The 16,039-nt window shown below is 37.7% G+C and overlaps 2 protein-coding genes across 2 annotated transcripts; both read left to right on the plus strand.

Moving 5' to 3' along the window:
* The first annotated feature begins 3,672 nt into the window (after window positions 1–3,672).
* Window positions 3,673–4,611, plus strand: LOC127187996 (olfactory receptor 4F15-like). The gene has a single exon (XM_051144324.1). It carries the CDS (start codon window positions 3,673–3,675, stop codon window positions 4,609–4,611), a length of 939 nt encoding a protein of 312 aa, XP_051000281.1.
* An 8,439-nt stretch (window positions 4,612–13,050) lies between these two features.
* LOC127187995 (olfactory receptor 4F6-like) lies at window positions 13,051–13,989 on the plus strand. The gene has a single exon (XM_051144323.1). It carries the CDS (start codon window positions 13,051–13,053, stop codon window positions 13,987–13,989), a length of 939 nt encoding a protein of 312 aa, XP_051000280.1.
* The last annotated feature ends 2,050 nt before the right edge of the window (window positions 13,990–16,039 follow it).

A 16,039-nucleotide genomic window follows, 5' to 3' on the forward strand; every position in this document is an offset into this window, starting at 1 on the left:
AGAATGTCCTCCCCTCTGTCTCAGTTTCCTGGGAAGTGAAGGCTTTCGTGGCACATGCCTCTTGGGCTAGTATGCAGATATAAGTGAGTATATACCATTTGACTCTTTCTGCTTCTGGGTTAACTCACTCATTATGATCATTTCTAGTTCAATCCATGTGTCCACAAATTTCAGAAATTCCTTGTTTTTAATAGCTGAGTAGTATTCCATAGTGTATATGTACCACAGTTTCTTTATCCATTCTTCTACTGAGGGACACTTAGGTTGTTTCCATGTTCTGGCTATTATGAATAAGGCTGCTGTGAACATGGTTGAGCAAATTTTCTTGTTGTGAGTTGGAGCATCTTCTGGGTATATTCCAAGGAGTGGGATAGCTGGGTCTTGAGGAAGCCCTATTCCCAGTTCCCAGCCCCAGTTGGTATATCTACAAACAACTTCTGCATGTAAGGCTCAGAAAAGCAGAGACAAAAAAGTACTATTAGATCCAGAGAACTAGGAAATCTGCTGTGAGATTATGTCTCCTAGAAACAACAGCGAAGCTTAACCCATGATGTCTCAATGACATTGATGCCGAAACAAGAATTGAACAACTACCACACCAATAAATGTGCTAACATGAAATGGTGAAATTCCATAACCCTTAGACAAAACACTACAGGCAACTAAGGAATAATGAGAGTGTAGAAATAGCTTTCCCCATGGATGAGTCCCACTTGGTCAGCCCTGAAATAATATACATATGGGTAACACTAAATAGATTGAAAAGCAATATTTACATAGTTTTACATTTGTTTGTGTGTGTGTATAAAACAATAACAAAGAAAAATAGGCCATGCCTCTGAGAGGGAACAAAGTGGGAAATTAGGAAAAGAATTGGAAGGAGCAAAGGAAAGTGGGCAATGATGGAATCATGTTTTAATTTAAACATGAGTATCATACATAAATGTATATAGTATATATGGTCACATACATTGTCTCCATGAATACTTAAAAATAAAAAGGTAGTTTTGGTTTAAATGTTTACTCAGCTTTATCTTATTATTCAGAATCTTTAGGCCTTCTACATACATATACTTTTTTTCTCTTTCTCCCACACCTTATTTGTGACTCATTTAAAACTTTTCTTTTAAAGCTTCTGCCATTGACTTGCCAGCATTCTGGGTAGCAATTCCATTGCACAAATAAGTTCATATTGGTGATCCCAAGTCTCTGTGGTATCATTTGGTCAGCACTCCTCTATGGGCCAATTAACTGTATCTCCCACAGTGACACCACTCATGTAGATGTTTGTACATGAAATTATTCTACTTCTAACTGAGATAAAGGTAGACTATGCTTAAGTCTTTGGAAATAAATCTTTAAAAGCACTAGTGACATATATAGAAATAGCCTACTGGAGTAAAATATCTAACATCCCAAACAGCCAGTATTGAATAGATTTTTTTTCTAGTGATGTGTTGTTTTATATAGAAATGAATTAAATATTCCCTTGCACCAGAGAAAGGATCTGAACCGAGGTTAATGAACAAAAATTAAACTAAGAGGAAAAAGAAAGACAAAATGTCAGAAACTTAAATTAATTTTTCTAATTCTAAGTTTGAGATTAAAAAACAAGAAGCTAGAAGTATAGGAGGCAGCATTACAAGTATGGGTAAGAACTGAGTGCATCAGGGAGTTGTAAGAGATGTCTGTTTTTTGAAATGCTAACAGACTTTATGCAGAAATAGATAATAATGGCCTGAGCTGCAGGTATTATGTGGATTGGTATTCTTGCTCATGTTTACTTTAAGAGCCACAGTGAATTATAAATGCATTTGAAGTAAACTAAGGAACCTAGATGCTTATGAATGCAACCTGCCTTCTCTCTCAAGCCAGCCTACTCTTGTTTAGATCTGCTGAGCACACTGTGAGTCACAATAGGGCAGCCTAAGACCTCTAAGCTATAGCACACCTTTGAAGAGTCATGAGGAGAGGGCCAAGTCTCCTGTACATTTTGGAGAAGCCAATAAGACAGTCATGATTCCTACAACTCACTGTTCAGAAAAGTTACTTCTAGTCCCATGGTCTTAGTTTCTAACAATGAAGGGTGCAATAACATCAGTTCCTGTAGTAGTTACGAGTATCAGGCAAGAGAGTGTATGGAAAAAAGCATGGTGCCATGCACATAGTTGTTACTGGTTTGTTTGGGGTTGAGCTAATACTGTCACAAGGAGCTCATCAACCATGGACTTCTGGAAAGATTCTTTGCCTGTGTCAGAAAATCGTGAAGATCAAATCTGAGTTGCTTGGAAAGGAAAAAAACAAGATCCATCTCTTAACTGCAAGCCAGGTTCTGATTTCCTTCAGACCACAACCTCATCAGATTCACAGGTGACTTTCCTACTTCAAAAACGTTACATGAACATGACACTTGTTTGGTGATCTTACAAGGTATATTTTTACTATTACTTACATTGTGTGTGCTAAAATAGAAGACTTAAGGGTACTGAATGTATTATTGCTTCAATAAATTCAGTGTCCATTGGATATGGCAGTTATCTAGTAAGCATTTGTTCATTGATCACAAATGATTATGATAAACTACACAGTGAATTTTAATAGCATTCTAATTGCATAACAAAAGGAATGAGAAGTAGATTAATTCTATAGAATATGAAATATAAACAAGGGATAAGAGAGTGGATATAGCAGTAACTGAAAAGAAGTTAACACCATCATTATGAAGAGCTTCACTGCATAGCAGACTAGTATTATATTATGAAATAACCAAACTGTTAGACTTGGAAGGATTATTTATCATTAATATTACATACAATGAAAGGGATACAAGCAATGAGTGAAGTGAGAAAAAGAAAGAAGAAAAATCTTCCTTGAGTCCATAAAGATTTGAGACTGGGTCCTGTCAATATTTTCTGACTCCAAATGCAGTGTTCATTCCACCATGCAATGAAATATGAAAAGATAAAACAGTGTGGAAATGATCTTCAAGTATCAATCATGTAGAAATTTTAATGAACCGTACTATAAAATCAAAATTCAAATTTTATATATTTTACTCATATATAAATACTTGTATATTTTATTCATATAACCCCTGCTTTTTCTGCATCCTACAGATCATTTCTGACCTTGGTCTCCCTCTGGTGCTTCTACAACATAGGCTTGTAACCCTTTGCTCTCCCTGGGCTGCTATAAAGTCGGATAGTATTGGAGTTACTTCATCATCTTCTCCATCTATATGGAAAAGTGAAGGTGGTTTGACATAAGATTAACAATGGGACACATTAATGAGAGTAAGACTACTACACCACTCTGCTAATTGGAGCAATCAAAGAGGTAAGAATAAATGGAGATCAACAGAAAGTTTGTGGTATTTAGGGAACATCGTGGGCAGGAGCAATAAACTAGAATACAGATTTCAGGGGCATTCTGTTCTTTTCCTTTATTCCATGTGTGTTACTTCCAATGAGTTTTTAGTCTTCTTGTAGCCTTTCTTCATGTCAATCCTTTATTCTTCTCTAGTTCTTGTCTATAGAGATTCCCCAGTCTTTGTTTGGATAATGTTGGGGAGTAGACGAAGTTAGACACAGTGGCTCAGTGCTCAGAGGGTTTATCTCTTCTCTGCCTTTTCCAGGGTTTTTTTTTAAATATACAACTCTGTTCTTCACAGCAATGGGTGGAGCCAATCACTCTGTTGTGTCTGAGTTTGTGTTCCTGGGACTCTCCAATATATGGGGTATCCAGTTGCTTCTATTCCTCTTTTCGTCTGTGTTCTACATGGCAAGTCTGATGGGGAACCTCCTTATTGTGTTCTCTGTGACTGCTGACTCCACCCTGCACTCCCCCATGTACTTCCTGCTGGCCAATCTCTCATTTCTCGACCTGGGAGTTTGCTCTATAGCAGCACCCAAGATGATTTATGACCTTTTTAGAAAACACAAAGCCATCTCATTCGGAGGTTGTATAACTCAGATCTTCTTCATTCACGCTATTGGGGGCACAGAAATGGTGCTGCTCATAGCCATGGCCTTTGACAGATATGTAGCTATATGTAAACCCCTCCACTACTTGACCATCATGAGACCACAAATTTGCGTTTTAATTTTGGCAGTAGCCTGGATCCTTGGAGTTATCCACTCAGTGGCACAACTTGCTTTTGTTGTAGGCTTGCCCTTCTGTGGACCTAATATTTTAGACAGCTTTTACTGTGATCTCCCACAGCTTATTAAACTTGCTTGCACAGAAACCAATAAATTGGAGTTCATGGTCACAGCCAACAGTGGCCTCATCTCTGTGGGCTCCTTCTTCATACTGATCATTTCCTATATCTGCATTTTGATGACTGTCAGGAAACACTCTTCAGGTGGCATATCCAAGGCCCTCTCCACTTTGTCGGCTCATGTGACTGTGGTGGTTTTGTTCTTTGGACCATTAATCTTCTTCTATACCTGGCCTTTTCCTTCATCACACTTGGACAAATTCCTTGCTATTTTTGATGCCATCCTCACTCCTTTTCTGAACCCAGTCATCTACACATTCAGGAACAAGGAGATGAAAGCAGCAATGAGGAAACTCTGCTACCAGCTTGTGAGTTACAGGAAGGTATCTTAGATGCTTTTTTTTTTTCATATTTGAATTTTAAAGATATGAAAATTTAATTCTGTCAAGATATAAGCAAATAAAGTACTGAGAAAATTATCATACTTTATTATTAGGCTTTTAAAGATAGGGTAGGTTTTCTCGGTCATTTTCAAAAGCAGTAAAAACGCAACTACACTTGCTTGCACAGAGACCAATAAATTGGAGTGCATGGCCACAGCCAACAGTGGCCTCATCGCTGTGGGCTTCTTCCTCATATGGGTAATTCCCTACCTCTTCATTCTGGTGACTGTCAGGAAACACTCTTCAGGTGGCATATCCAAGGCCCTCCCCATTTTGTAGGCTCATGCAACTTCAGTAACAGTGAGAAAAATGAAATCAATGACATCAACACTCTGTTAAATACTTTGTGTACCAAATTACATTTAGGAACTTACCAAGCTATTGTCTCTAGTACCTTAACATTGATAAGGGGAGTTAGAACTGGAGTTTTTGCTTCAGATGTTATCCTGGGTGCTTCAAATAAAGTATTGAATCGCCATGATAACTCTGTACAGTATTTGACCTTGATGATTTTTTTCAAAATAAATTAAGGAATATTTTCTATTTGACCTTTCATAATTACTATGTAAAAATATCTCAAACCAGGTTAATTGTCTCCTCAATCTACCAATTCAAGTGTTCTTATGCCTCCAGGCAGAGAATGTGTTAGGCAATTGACTGTTGAAGATGAGCATAGCTCCTTTTTGCTTTATATTTCCCTGTTTTGACAAGTGTTCAATAAACAATTTGGTGGTGGTGGTAAAAATGACACACCGGAGAGGCAAGTGTTGTAGCTGCAACTGAATTAAAACAACGAATAGGCCCTAAAACTGCTGTGAGAGTGCTGACGTAGTGAAAACTATGACAGTTTCAAACAGGCTAGTAAATGAAACTCTAAAGGCAAGAAGACCAGTGATCATCTGACATGAATCTTGTTTGAAATTATTAAATCACACCACTGAGTACCCAAGTCCTCATCCAGAGTCTAACTTAGTATCCTTGATCAAAGCTTTTCCATAACCTTCCGTATCTAGCCCAGGTCCCACAACTAGTGACCCTGACTACTCTGGCCATTCATGCCTGCACAGCAGCCAACTTCTGCACTTCCACCAGGACCCTCCACCCGCAACCACCCACAGCTACCTTCTTGACAACCTCCAACAATTATTACATGTATACAACATTTCAAGTTGTTTGTCTGCATTGATTCAATTCTAACAAAAACCTAGTAAGTAATATTTTCATTCTCCTATTATAGACTAGAAAACTAAGACACACACACACACACAAACAAAAAAAAAAACACCTCACCTAATCAGACCTAAGACACCAGCTGGCAAGGTGTAGATCTATATGCTGTAAAGCCAAGCAGCCCTGCTTTGAATCGAAAGGGACTGCAGGAAAGGAAGTCCCCTCATCTGACCTTATAAATTCTAAACACATTTTATATCTTCCCATAGCCCTATAAAATAATAAACAAATATTAACTCAGTAAAATATGCTATTTGGATTTATATTCTGTCATTTTAATATCTTATCAATATTTACTTATTTACTATTCAAATGGAATAAGCCTGAGCAACAAATTTTATAGTGAAAAATAATTTATGGTCATCTTCAGTCCAAACACAGTTATACATAAATGAAGAACAGCGAACCATCTATTGTTGGGCTATCTTTATTCCATGACAGTCATGTCATTTGAGAAAAATATTGAAGCCGAAGGGGACATTTCTTGGAGTTCTTCATTATCACACATCCTGAGTTTGTATTTTTTTGTTGTTGTTGTTGTTGTTTTGTTTCAGATTAGCCGATTTTAACTAGTGCTTGATTAACAGGTGGAGAAAAACAATGACTGCCAATCACAGTTGTTAATTGGTCAGGTCTCTGTTCACAGTGGAGCATATTTACCCCCACCCCATGAATCCAGAAGGTGAGGGGAATGCTTACATCACTCAAAAGCTCTTTGTCTGTCTCTTGTCAACATTTGGTCCCTACTGGTCAAGTGGCTGTACTCACGCGCCTGCAATCTGCTTTCCTGTTTCCCACACCCAATCACCTTCCCACAACAGAAGCAAATCCACCCCCATTTTCTCCCCAGCAGTTGGTGGTGACCTTGGGCTTTTGGATTCTGTAGGGGTAGGATCTGGACTCTGCTCTGGAGCACCCAGAGGACCATGGAGAAGCCTATCTGGATGGAGATTTCCCATCTCATCTGGCTCCCTCACTCTCTTTCTTCTTTCCCTGCTGATGGTGAAAGGCATCTCGTTCTACTCCTGGATCATTTCGTTCAGTTTTGGAATTAGTGTTTACCATTAAGCCTTGCTGAACTAAGTTTTGTATATATTTTTAAATAGCTATTTTAATTAAAAGACCTATAAATTTTTTTTAAGGATTTTTGAATCACCCTACACTGGAAGCCTCTGCTTGGCCCATTCTTTCTCTAAGGCAGAGAAATTAAAAACCAGATCAATTACCTATATGCAGGCATCAAGCAATATTGAGAATAACCACTATGTGCCACTGGGGTGATAAGATGAATAATGCACAATTACAGATTTCTAAATAGTCACCATCTAATAGAAGAAAGGGTTGTAAAAACAAATTATGGTAGTACAACACATAAATGACATGTAATAGATGTTTATTCCTGCTTTCCTGTAAATACCTGTGCATTTATGACTACATCTATAGTAAGTTGTTGATGTAAAGGTAGAAACAAACAGAAGTCTTTTGTTTGTTTGTTTGTTTGTTTGTTTGTTTGTTTTTGTTTTTTTTCTTTTCAAGCCAGGGTATCTCTGTCTTCTGGCTGTCCTGAACTCACTTTGTAGACCAGGATGGCCTTGAACTCACAGAGATCCAGCTGCCTCTGCCTTCTGAGTGCTGGGATTACAGGCATGCACCACCATGCCTGGCCCAAGCAACAGTCTTGAAAGTCTTATTCAGGAAAGAAGACTGTGTCTTGAACGTTGAATTGGAAAATTATTGTGTCCTGGAGTTCTAGTCTGTGGCATAGTGACCTTACTTCCTAATTATATAGTGTATCCTCAAAATTGCTGAGAGCATAAACCTGAAATACTCTACAGAATGGGTTCTGGGAACCAAGCTCGGCCTTCATAGGAGAAAAGGGGATTGAGTCTCATCAGCATGTAACAGCAGAGAGTAGTTCTTGAAGGCTGAATCTGCATTTACTAACATGTCCTTAAACTCTCATCATTGAAATAAAACACTTCAGTAATATAGCTGGAATCACAAAGACACATTCAAGATAGTAACACAAATAAAGCTCATCTACAGAAAGCTGAAAAGTTTTTTAAACAAAGCAATTAGGAAAGAACTGATGTGTAGATTTTAGTTAAGGCAGGATCATTACACCTTCTGCATTGTATCTCAGCCCTGCCATTTCCAACCTGCACAGAAACATGCAGTGATTTATAGCCATGTGAGTAGGGACCAAGCTATATGACTCTCTTGATACCGTTGTTGCTTTAGGGTGGTCTTTTTTGTTGTTATCTTTTGGATTAAAAAAGGTTTTAGTCTTAAATCTTCCAAGCTTCCATTCTTTGAATACCTCAATCAGAGACTATATATACATACATATGTACATACATAGATGATATATGTTTGTATACATTATCTGATTTATTGATGTTGAGGATTTTCTTGCTATAGTATTCTGAAGAGTCTCCCTTCAATTTCACTAACTAGGCTGTGTTTCACTTTTTATGTTTCTGAAATTTATTTAAAGATTAGAAGCCTCTTCAGCACAAGACACACAAGACTCTAGAAGGCCATGTGACCAAATAAAGCTATTTTTGTAGCGTCAAAATTTAAGCTCCTTGAGAAGATATTTCAACGGACAGTAAGATGGGTTAGCTGGTAGAGAGGCACTTGTCACCAAACTTAACAATATGAGGCTAATACCCCAAACTCAAATTGTGAAAGGAAAAACCCACACTGTCTCCCTCAAGTTGCCCTCTGAACTCCAGAGCAGGCTATAACAAGAGCACACAATCACACAGGGTAAGGAAAAACAGAGAGAAAATAGATAAATATAAAAGAAATGAAGAAAGAAAGAAGGAAGGAAGGAAGGAAGAAAGAAAGAAAGAAAGAAAGAAAGAAAGAAAGAAAGAAAGAAAATGTTTATAGGTTTATTACAAACCTGCTGCATATAAGACATGGATAAAATACTGGAGTAAATACTAAAGAGCATTTTATTTCTTTTATCTCTCCATTCCTACCTTATTGTGAAAATGATATATTTCACTTTTACTTTTTCAAGGTATATATTTTCAATCTTATGGAGTTTATTTTCTTATAAATAAGAAAACAACAGAGCCAAGGGATTTAAATATGTAAAATTATATTACATTCACAAACATTAAATCCCTAGTTTTTCTTCTTTCTCCTCAATTGACTCATTGCCACATTTCCCCTTAGTTCTAGCCAAATTTCTGTGGTCCTTGGAAACAATTCCCTTGGCCAACTGTACTCAAATGGCAATCCCAGAATTCAATGGCTGCACTGAAGTAACCTTACAGTGCTGCTAATTAGCTGCCTTTCCCTTGACTTTTTAATGCTAGGCCATGGCATAGGCTAGAGCTCAGCAGGTTCCTGTTGTCAAACTTGTCACCAGTTCAACACTAATCCAGGTAGGTTAGATGGACAGAAGTTGCCTTTTCATGATTCTCTCTAGTTAGCATGCAAAATAGTGAGTCTCATACGGGGGTGAGATGTAGGGGAGGGTGTGTGTGTGTGTGCGTGTGTGTGTGTGTGTGTGTGTGTGTGTGTGTGTTAGCTCCTGATTGTTGATCCAGCCAGCCAGCCCTTCCTTGTACCCCTCTCTATCCCACTAATTGAAACTGTCTTTGAAGAAAAATAAGAATTTCAAGTGGAAGCACATGGAGCAAAAGAAGAATCTAATCAACCAGAAGAAATGAATTCAACCTGGACAATTCAGAGGGCTGACCAAAGTCACAACATGTTCAGCACGCTGAAGTCTGCTGAAGTGCCACTGTATGGAAGTCTTACACAGGGCTGACCAAAGTCACAACATGTTCAGCACGCTGAAGTCTGCTGAAGTGCCACTGTATGGAAGTCTTACACAGGGCTGACCAAAGTCACAACATGTTCAGCACGCTGAAGTCTGCTGAAGTGCCACTGTATGGAAGTCTTACACCTGCATCCACAAAAGGAATAAAGTAAGAGTGAAAATAGAGCTAAGTAGAGAACATACTAATAATTTTGGACAATAGTAAAGAAATTAGGTGCCATATACACTAGTTGTTGGGCATTTTTATAAGTATACAATATGCTGTTAAGACCCTTGCTCAATGGACGTGGTGGTGCACGCATTTAATCACAGCACTCGGGAGGCAGGGGCAGGCAGATTGCTGTGAGTTCGAGGCCAGTCTGGTCTACAAAGTGAGTTTAGGACAGCCAAGGCTACACAGAGAAACCCTGTCTCAAAAAAACAAATAAAAAGAAACTTGCTCATACTGTGTGTCAAATCAGGATAATTAGCAAACAGACAATTAACACTTCTTTGTATTGAAACCCTCAGTATACTCTCTTCTTACAAATTCTTCCAAGTGATATGTTGTGATTCCTTGGACCACAGACAGGATACAAAACTTAGGATAATCACAGCAAAATAAATAGATGGAATGAAAGTAACAGGTACTATTGGGGCTAAGAGCCAAACATGCTGGCTCCAGATTTACCAACAGCTTGTTCTGTGGCTTGAGCAGAGACATCCTTCCTGGACCTTTGTTTCCTTAGTTTAGAATTAAAAGAAAGTAGTCAGGCGATGGTGGGGGTACAAACCTTTAATCCCAGCACTTGGGAAGCAGAGGCAGGTGGATATCTGAGTTTGTGGCCAGCCTGGTCTACAAAGTGAGCCTAGGACAGCCAGCCTGGGCTACACAGAGAAACCTTGGGGCTAGGGGTTGTGATTAAAAGAATGTCACAGCACTCCAGCAAAGTTTCATTGGAGTGATAGAAGCCTCCAGGTCTGTTCTGGAGGACTGAGGGCTCTCATTTGGAAGCATGCAGCTTTAGTGGCCCCTCCAGACAATTTTTAGCACAGTGAATGATGACCTCAACATTCTGTTCATCTCAGGAAAAAGAAGAAACGGTGGGAAAACGTGTGATGATCATGTTGAACTCTTTCTGGGAAATTTTCGGCACTATGCGGAAACTCTAATTTTATTCAACTTTATTAGTAATTGAGAGGGGGTTATCAAGCAGAGAATAGCTGGTCTTTTCCTAAACAAGTTCAGATGTTGATTTACAATTTTAACAAAAATTCTAGGATTATCAGATTGTTTCACCGACAGTAAATACTGGTGATTCAAAGTTCATTTTCTGTTTATGTTGGAAAGAATAAGCAGCCCTGAGCACAGAAGGGAGTGTGCCACTTCATAGAGGGTCTCTGAGGCATGCCCTGCTGGTACATTTCACTCTTAGCAGTGGAAGTGTAAGCAGAGTTTTGCTTTGTGATGAGCACAGTTCAGAGATTTAGGACACTGCAAAGACACAGTGGAACTAAGATCTGTATCCTCACGCTGTATTCATACCTATATGATTTCAATCTGGATTTGCTGGGAGATCAGATTTGAACCACTATTCTACCTTCTGTTATAAAAATAACCATTCTGTGAGAACAAATAGAAAAGTTGAGCTATGTGGAACTGATTAGTATAGGCAAAGCATTGACAGTCCTGAGCAAAGACCACACCGGATTTCCAGATTTTTACAAACTACAGTAACTTTTCCACTTTTAAACATTTGCCAACTGGGGGCTGGAGAGATGGCTCAATGGTTAAGAGCACTGACTGCTTTTCCAGAGGACCTGAGTTCAATTCCCAGCAACCACATGTTGGCTCACAACCATCTATAACGTGATCTAATGTGCACTATATACATAATAAATAAATCTTTAAAAAAAAAAAAAACATTTGCCAACTGATACTGAAGCCATTTTCAAGCCACTGAACTTGAAACGGTGCCTTAACCAAAATAACAAAGAAATGCTCTTTCCTTGTCCACCTATTCACATGAATGTACTCAAAAATGTTTAATCTTGGATATAGAAGAGCTGAATCAGCGTGAATAACTATGTGAAAACACAGAAGGCATTTCAAACTTAACCACTTCATTTTTCTGCCATCAGGTGTGATCCTGCCTGTTTCTCCATCCACTCGCAAACCTTGAATTTTGTCAAGTGTTTAAGTTCCTATCTAACTAAAAAGAAAAGTTATTGTGTTGATATTTTGGTGCAGATTTAATTTAATTGTGAATGAGCTTAAGAATCTTTGCCACATCCCCTGACGTGTTGGCTGTCACTTACTCTTCCTAAGGATGTATAACACACTGTGCTCATTCTGTTTGCTTCTTTCATTGGTCGTTTCCTTTTTTTTTTTTTTTTTTTTTTTTTTTCTCCACTGAGCATCACCACGGTATCCATGGTTTTCTTAATTTCTCCAAAACACACAGTGAGTGCTATAAACCTGCATCTTCTGCCCTTATTTGTCACCTTGAAATCTTAGTTTACAGAGAAAAAAATAGTCATCTCTGGACCTACAATATGTATACAAGCATTTCACTGTGATCATATATATATATATATATATATTATATATATATATATATATATATATATTATATATTATATATAGTATTAATATATTAAGAAATTTACAAATTATAAAAACCACAGTAATTTAAGAATTTCACATTTAACATCCAAAAGCTTTTTGGCTCAGAGTCATCTGGAAGACATGCCTATAAAAATTATATTTTAAAACATAGCAAATATGTTTAATCCAAGTAAATGAAAGAGTTAATTTTTTGGCATATTTTGGACAAGAAGATATATCAGAGGAATATGAATTGTGTTTGTTTGGCCTGGGAGAAGCACTTTCCTATGCTTTGAAATTTTAATTACATCATTTGATCCTTTCTTTCCTCTTTCTATGTATTCCGTCATGCTTTGTCTCAAAATTCATAGCTTTTTTTTTCTTGTAATTGTTGCTACATAAATACATTTCTATGTACATATATGTGTGCGTATGTTCTTAAATACATAAATACAACATGCCCAATCCATAAAATGGTGTGTGTGTCTGTCTGTGTGTGTGTGTGTGTGTGTGTGTGTGTGTGTGTGTGTGATTTCATGCTGACTGAGTAGTCTTCTCACTGACACCAACTGAGGGGCTTTCCCCTGAAGACACCTATTTCTCCTGCTCTCAGCCACAACAGACAAATAATTGTTGTTTTACTTAAACTACCTCCATAGCCATGTTAGTCTTTCACGTGACTTTGTCAAATGGATACAGTTGTCCTAAATCAGAATTTCTCATTATTCTATTTCAGGTAGCATGAGGGTTGTCACAGCTGCCAGAGGCAATGGGTGAAGCAAACCGCTCTGTGGTGTCTGAGTTTGTATTCCTGGGACTCTCTAACTCCTGGACAATCCAGCTATTCCTCTTCCTCTTCTCCTGTGTGTTCTATGTGGCAAGTCTATTGGGAAATTTTCTCATTGTGCTAACCGTAACTTCAGACCCCCAGTTACAGTCCCCTATGTACTTCCTATTAAGCAATCTTTCTATCATTGACTTGATTTTTTGCTCTTCGACGACACCAAAGATGATTTATGACCTTTTCAGAAGGCACAAAACTATCTCTTTTGAGGGTTGTATCACTCAGATCTTCTTTATCCATGCAGTTGGGGGCACTGAGATGCTGTTGCTCATAGCCATGGCTTTTGACCGATATGTTGCCATATGTAAGCCCCTGCACTACGTGACCATCATGAGTCCACAAAAGTGCATTTTGATCTTGGTTGCTTCTTGGATTGTTGGCTTCATACACTCAGTGACTCAGTTGGTTTTTGTGATAGACTTGCCCTTCTGTGGCCCTAATGAATTAGATAGCTTCTTCTGTGACCTTCCTCGGTTTATTAAACTTGCTTGTGTGGACACATACACGTTGGGATTTATGGTTACTGCCAATAGTGGGTTCATTTCTGTGGCCTCCTTTTTAATTCTGATCATCTCTTACATATTTATTTTGGTGACAGTTCAAAAGAAATCATTGGGCAGTTTGTGTAAGGCCCTCTCTACTCTCTCAGCTCATGTCACGGTGGTAGTTTTGTTCTTTGGACCCTTAATCTTTTTCTACACGTGGCCATTTCCAACATCACATCTGGATAAATTTCTTGCCATCTTTGATGCAGTAATTACTCCTTTTCTAAATCCAGTCATATATACACTTAGGAATAAAGAGATGAAGGTAGCAATGAAAAGAGTATGCAGTCAGTTTATTAATTACAATAAAATTTCTTAAGTATATTGAAGATATATAGGCACACAAATCATGCTAGAACTTCAGGAGGCTATTGCTATGCCGTGTGCTAATATATGATATGCTTCTGCTTGCTTCCTCAAAACCAAAGTGAAATACAAACTACTTAATAGTTTCTGTAAGAAACTTGATGGAACAGAGACATATCGGTGGTTAGAATACTTTGTGTTCTTAGAAAGGACCAAAGTTTGTTCTTAGGAAAGACCAGCACCCACGTGGAGGCTCACAACTATTTGTAATTCCAGTTTAAATGGATCGAATCACCTCTTCTAGACTCTTCCGGAACCAACATGCGTGTAGTACACATACATACTTGCAGGAAAATCATTCATATACATAAAATAAAAATACATATCTTAATAAAGCATACATACTTGAAAACTGGAGTTTGTGTATGTCATCCTTCATCAATGACGTCACTTGGGTATGGTGATGAGTGCAATAACAAAAAATATTAAGGAAACTATCTGAAAAAAATCAGTACATGAAAAAAAATCACTATGTGATTTTTATCTATTTGTATCTTCTAATACTTAGATTATTTTCCATTTCAAATCTTCCTTGTAGCTTCTACTTCACCTGATTTTTTTCTTACTTTTCTGATTATTTTCTGTCCCTTCAGCCTCTTGCTTTGTCAACCGTTTATTCGCTAGTCTGGCTTCTTCAAATTCCTATAGAGAAACAGAAATCTCACCTCTTTTTTTTTTTTTTTTTTTGGAAAGATAAATTTTAATATGAAGTTGTTGCGTCGGTATAAAACTATGCTGAGTGGCCTTCATGGGAAGTCATCGCTTCACACACCTTCCCAGTGACACAGGTGAGTCCAGGATGGGCTCACGGTGCCAAAGAGCCTCTCATGGTCAAAGGCAATTTCTAAGCAGTTCTGTCCCCAAGCAAAACAGAACAAAAACCAGAAGGTGGGGGAAAAGTAGAGTGAACGTAATGAAAATATATCCTCTTCCCAAATTCACTTTTTTTTTTTTTTGCTTGATTTATATTTTAGTCCGTTTTTCTGCTCATGAAACTAACTTTCTCTGTTAAAATCATCAGACCACTCATTTTACACTTTATACAATTCTGGGATCACAAATAAAAACCAATTATGTCTCAAATAAAAGCAAACAAATTTCCTGATATATTTGTATGGTTTTGGGGGGCTGGTTTTTGGTTTTGGTTTTTTGTTTGGTTGGTTGGTTTTTTGTTTTTGTTTTTGTTTTTATTTGTTTGTTTGTTTGTTTCTGTTTGTTTGGGTTTTTAATGTTTTTATTGTTTACATATACAATTACATTATTATACATATATACAATAAACTACCTATAACAAGAAGAACCATGACACAATCATGAATTATATAAGTGTTACATTCTTAGTGTTTTGGCTACTTGTATTTGACAGCCTTGAAGAAAACATTTTTCTTATCTTGGTGCTTCTAAAATTATGAATGTAAATCAAGTTCTATCACATCTCATCATTATCAACTTAAAACATCTATCTAGATCTAAAAATATATTAACCCCTCATTGTAAAACTAAGCTACCTGGTCTTCAACTCCATCAAAGACTTGAGAAGGAATAAACTTGATTACCTGAGTATGCTGGGAGTGCAGTTAGTGGCTTTTCCAAATGAGAAGATGACAGAGACAGTTTGATACCTGAATACGCACCCAAAACTCTCTAAAATGTGGAGCATCTTCTTCAGCCTTCTGGCCCAATATAGCTGAAAGACATATTTGTAAGGCAGGAACTGTTGAGGACTTGCTTACCCTGTCTTGGCAGAGTTTGGCCGTAGACTCTGCCTGCATCCAAGCTTAGCCTTTTTAGGCAGAATTCTGACTGTGGTAAAAATAAGAACATTTTGCCCAGTGGCTTGTTTGCCACATTTGAAGCCATCTCCATAAGGAGGTTACTTGATGCTCATCAGCCTCTTTAAGTGAAACTTTAAAATAATAAAAGCATTTTAAAATGCCATATTCTGCATGTCTCTGAGGTTTTTGAAGATCTCATCTAACTATCCTACCTTATCTTTCTATAGA

This window comes from Acomys russatus, chromosome 4, assembly GCF_903995435.1.
Source record: "Acomys russatus chromosome 4, mAcoRus1.1, whole genome shotgun sequence".
In the NCBI taxonomy this organism is placed as follows: domain Eukaryota; kingdom Metazoa; phylum Chordata; class Mammalia; order Rodentia; family Muridae; genus Acomys; species Acomys russatus.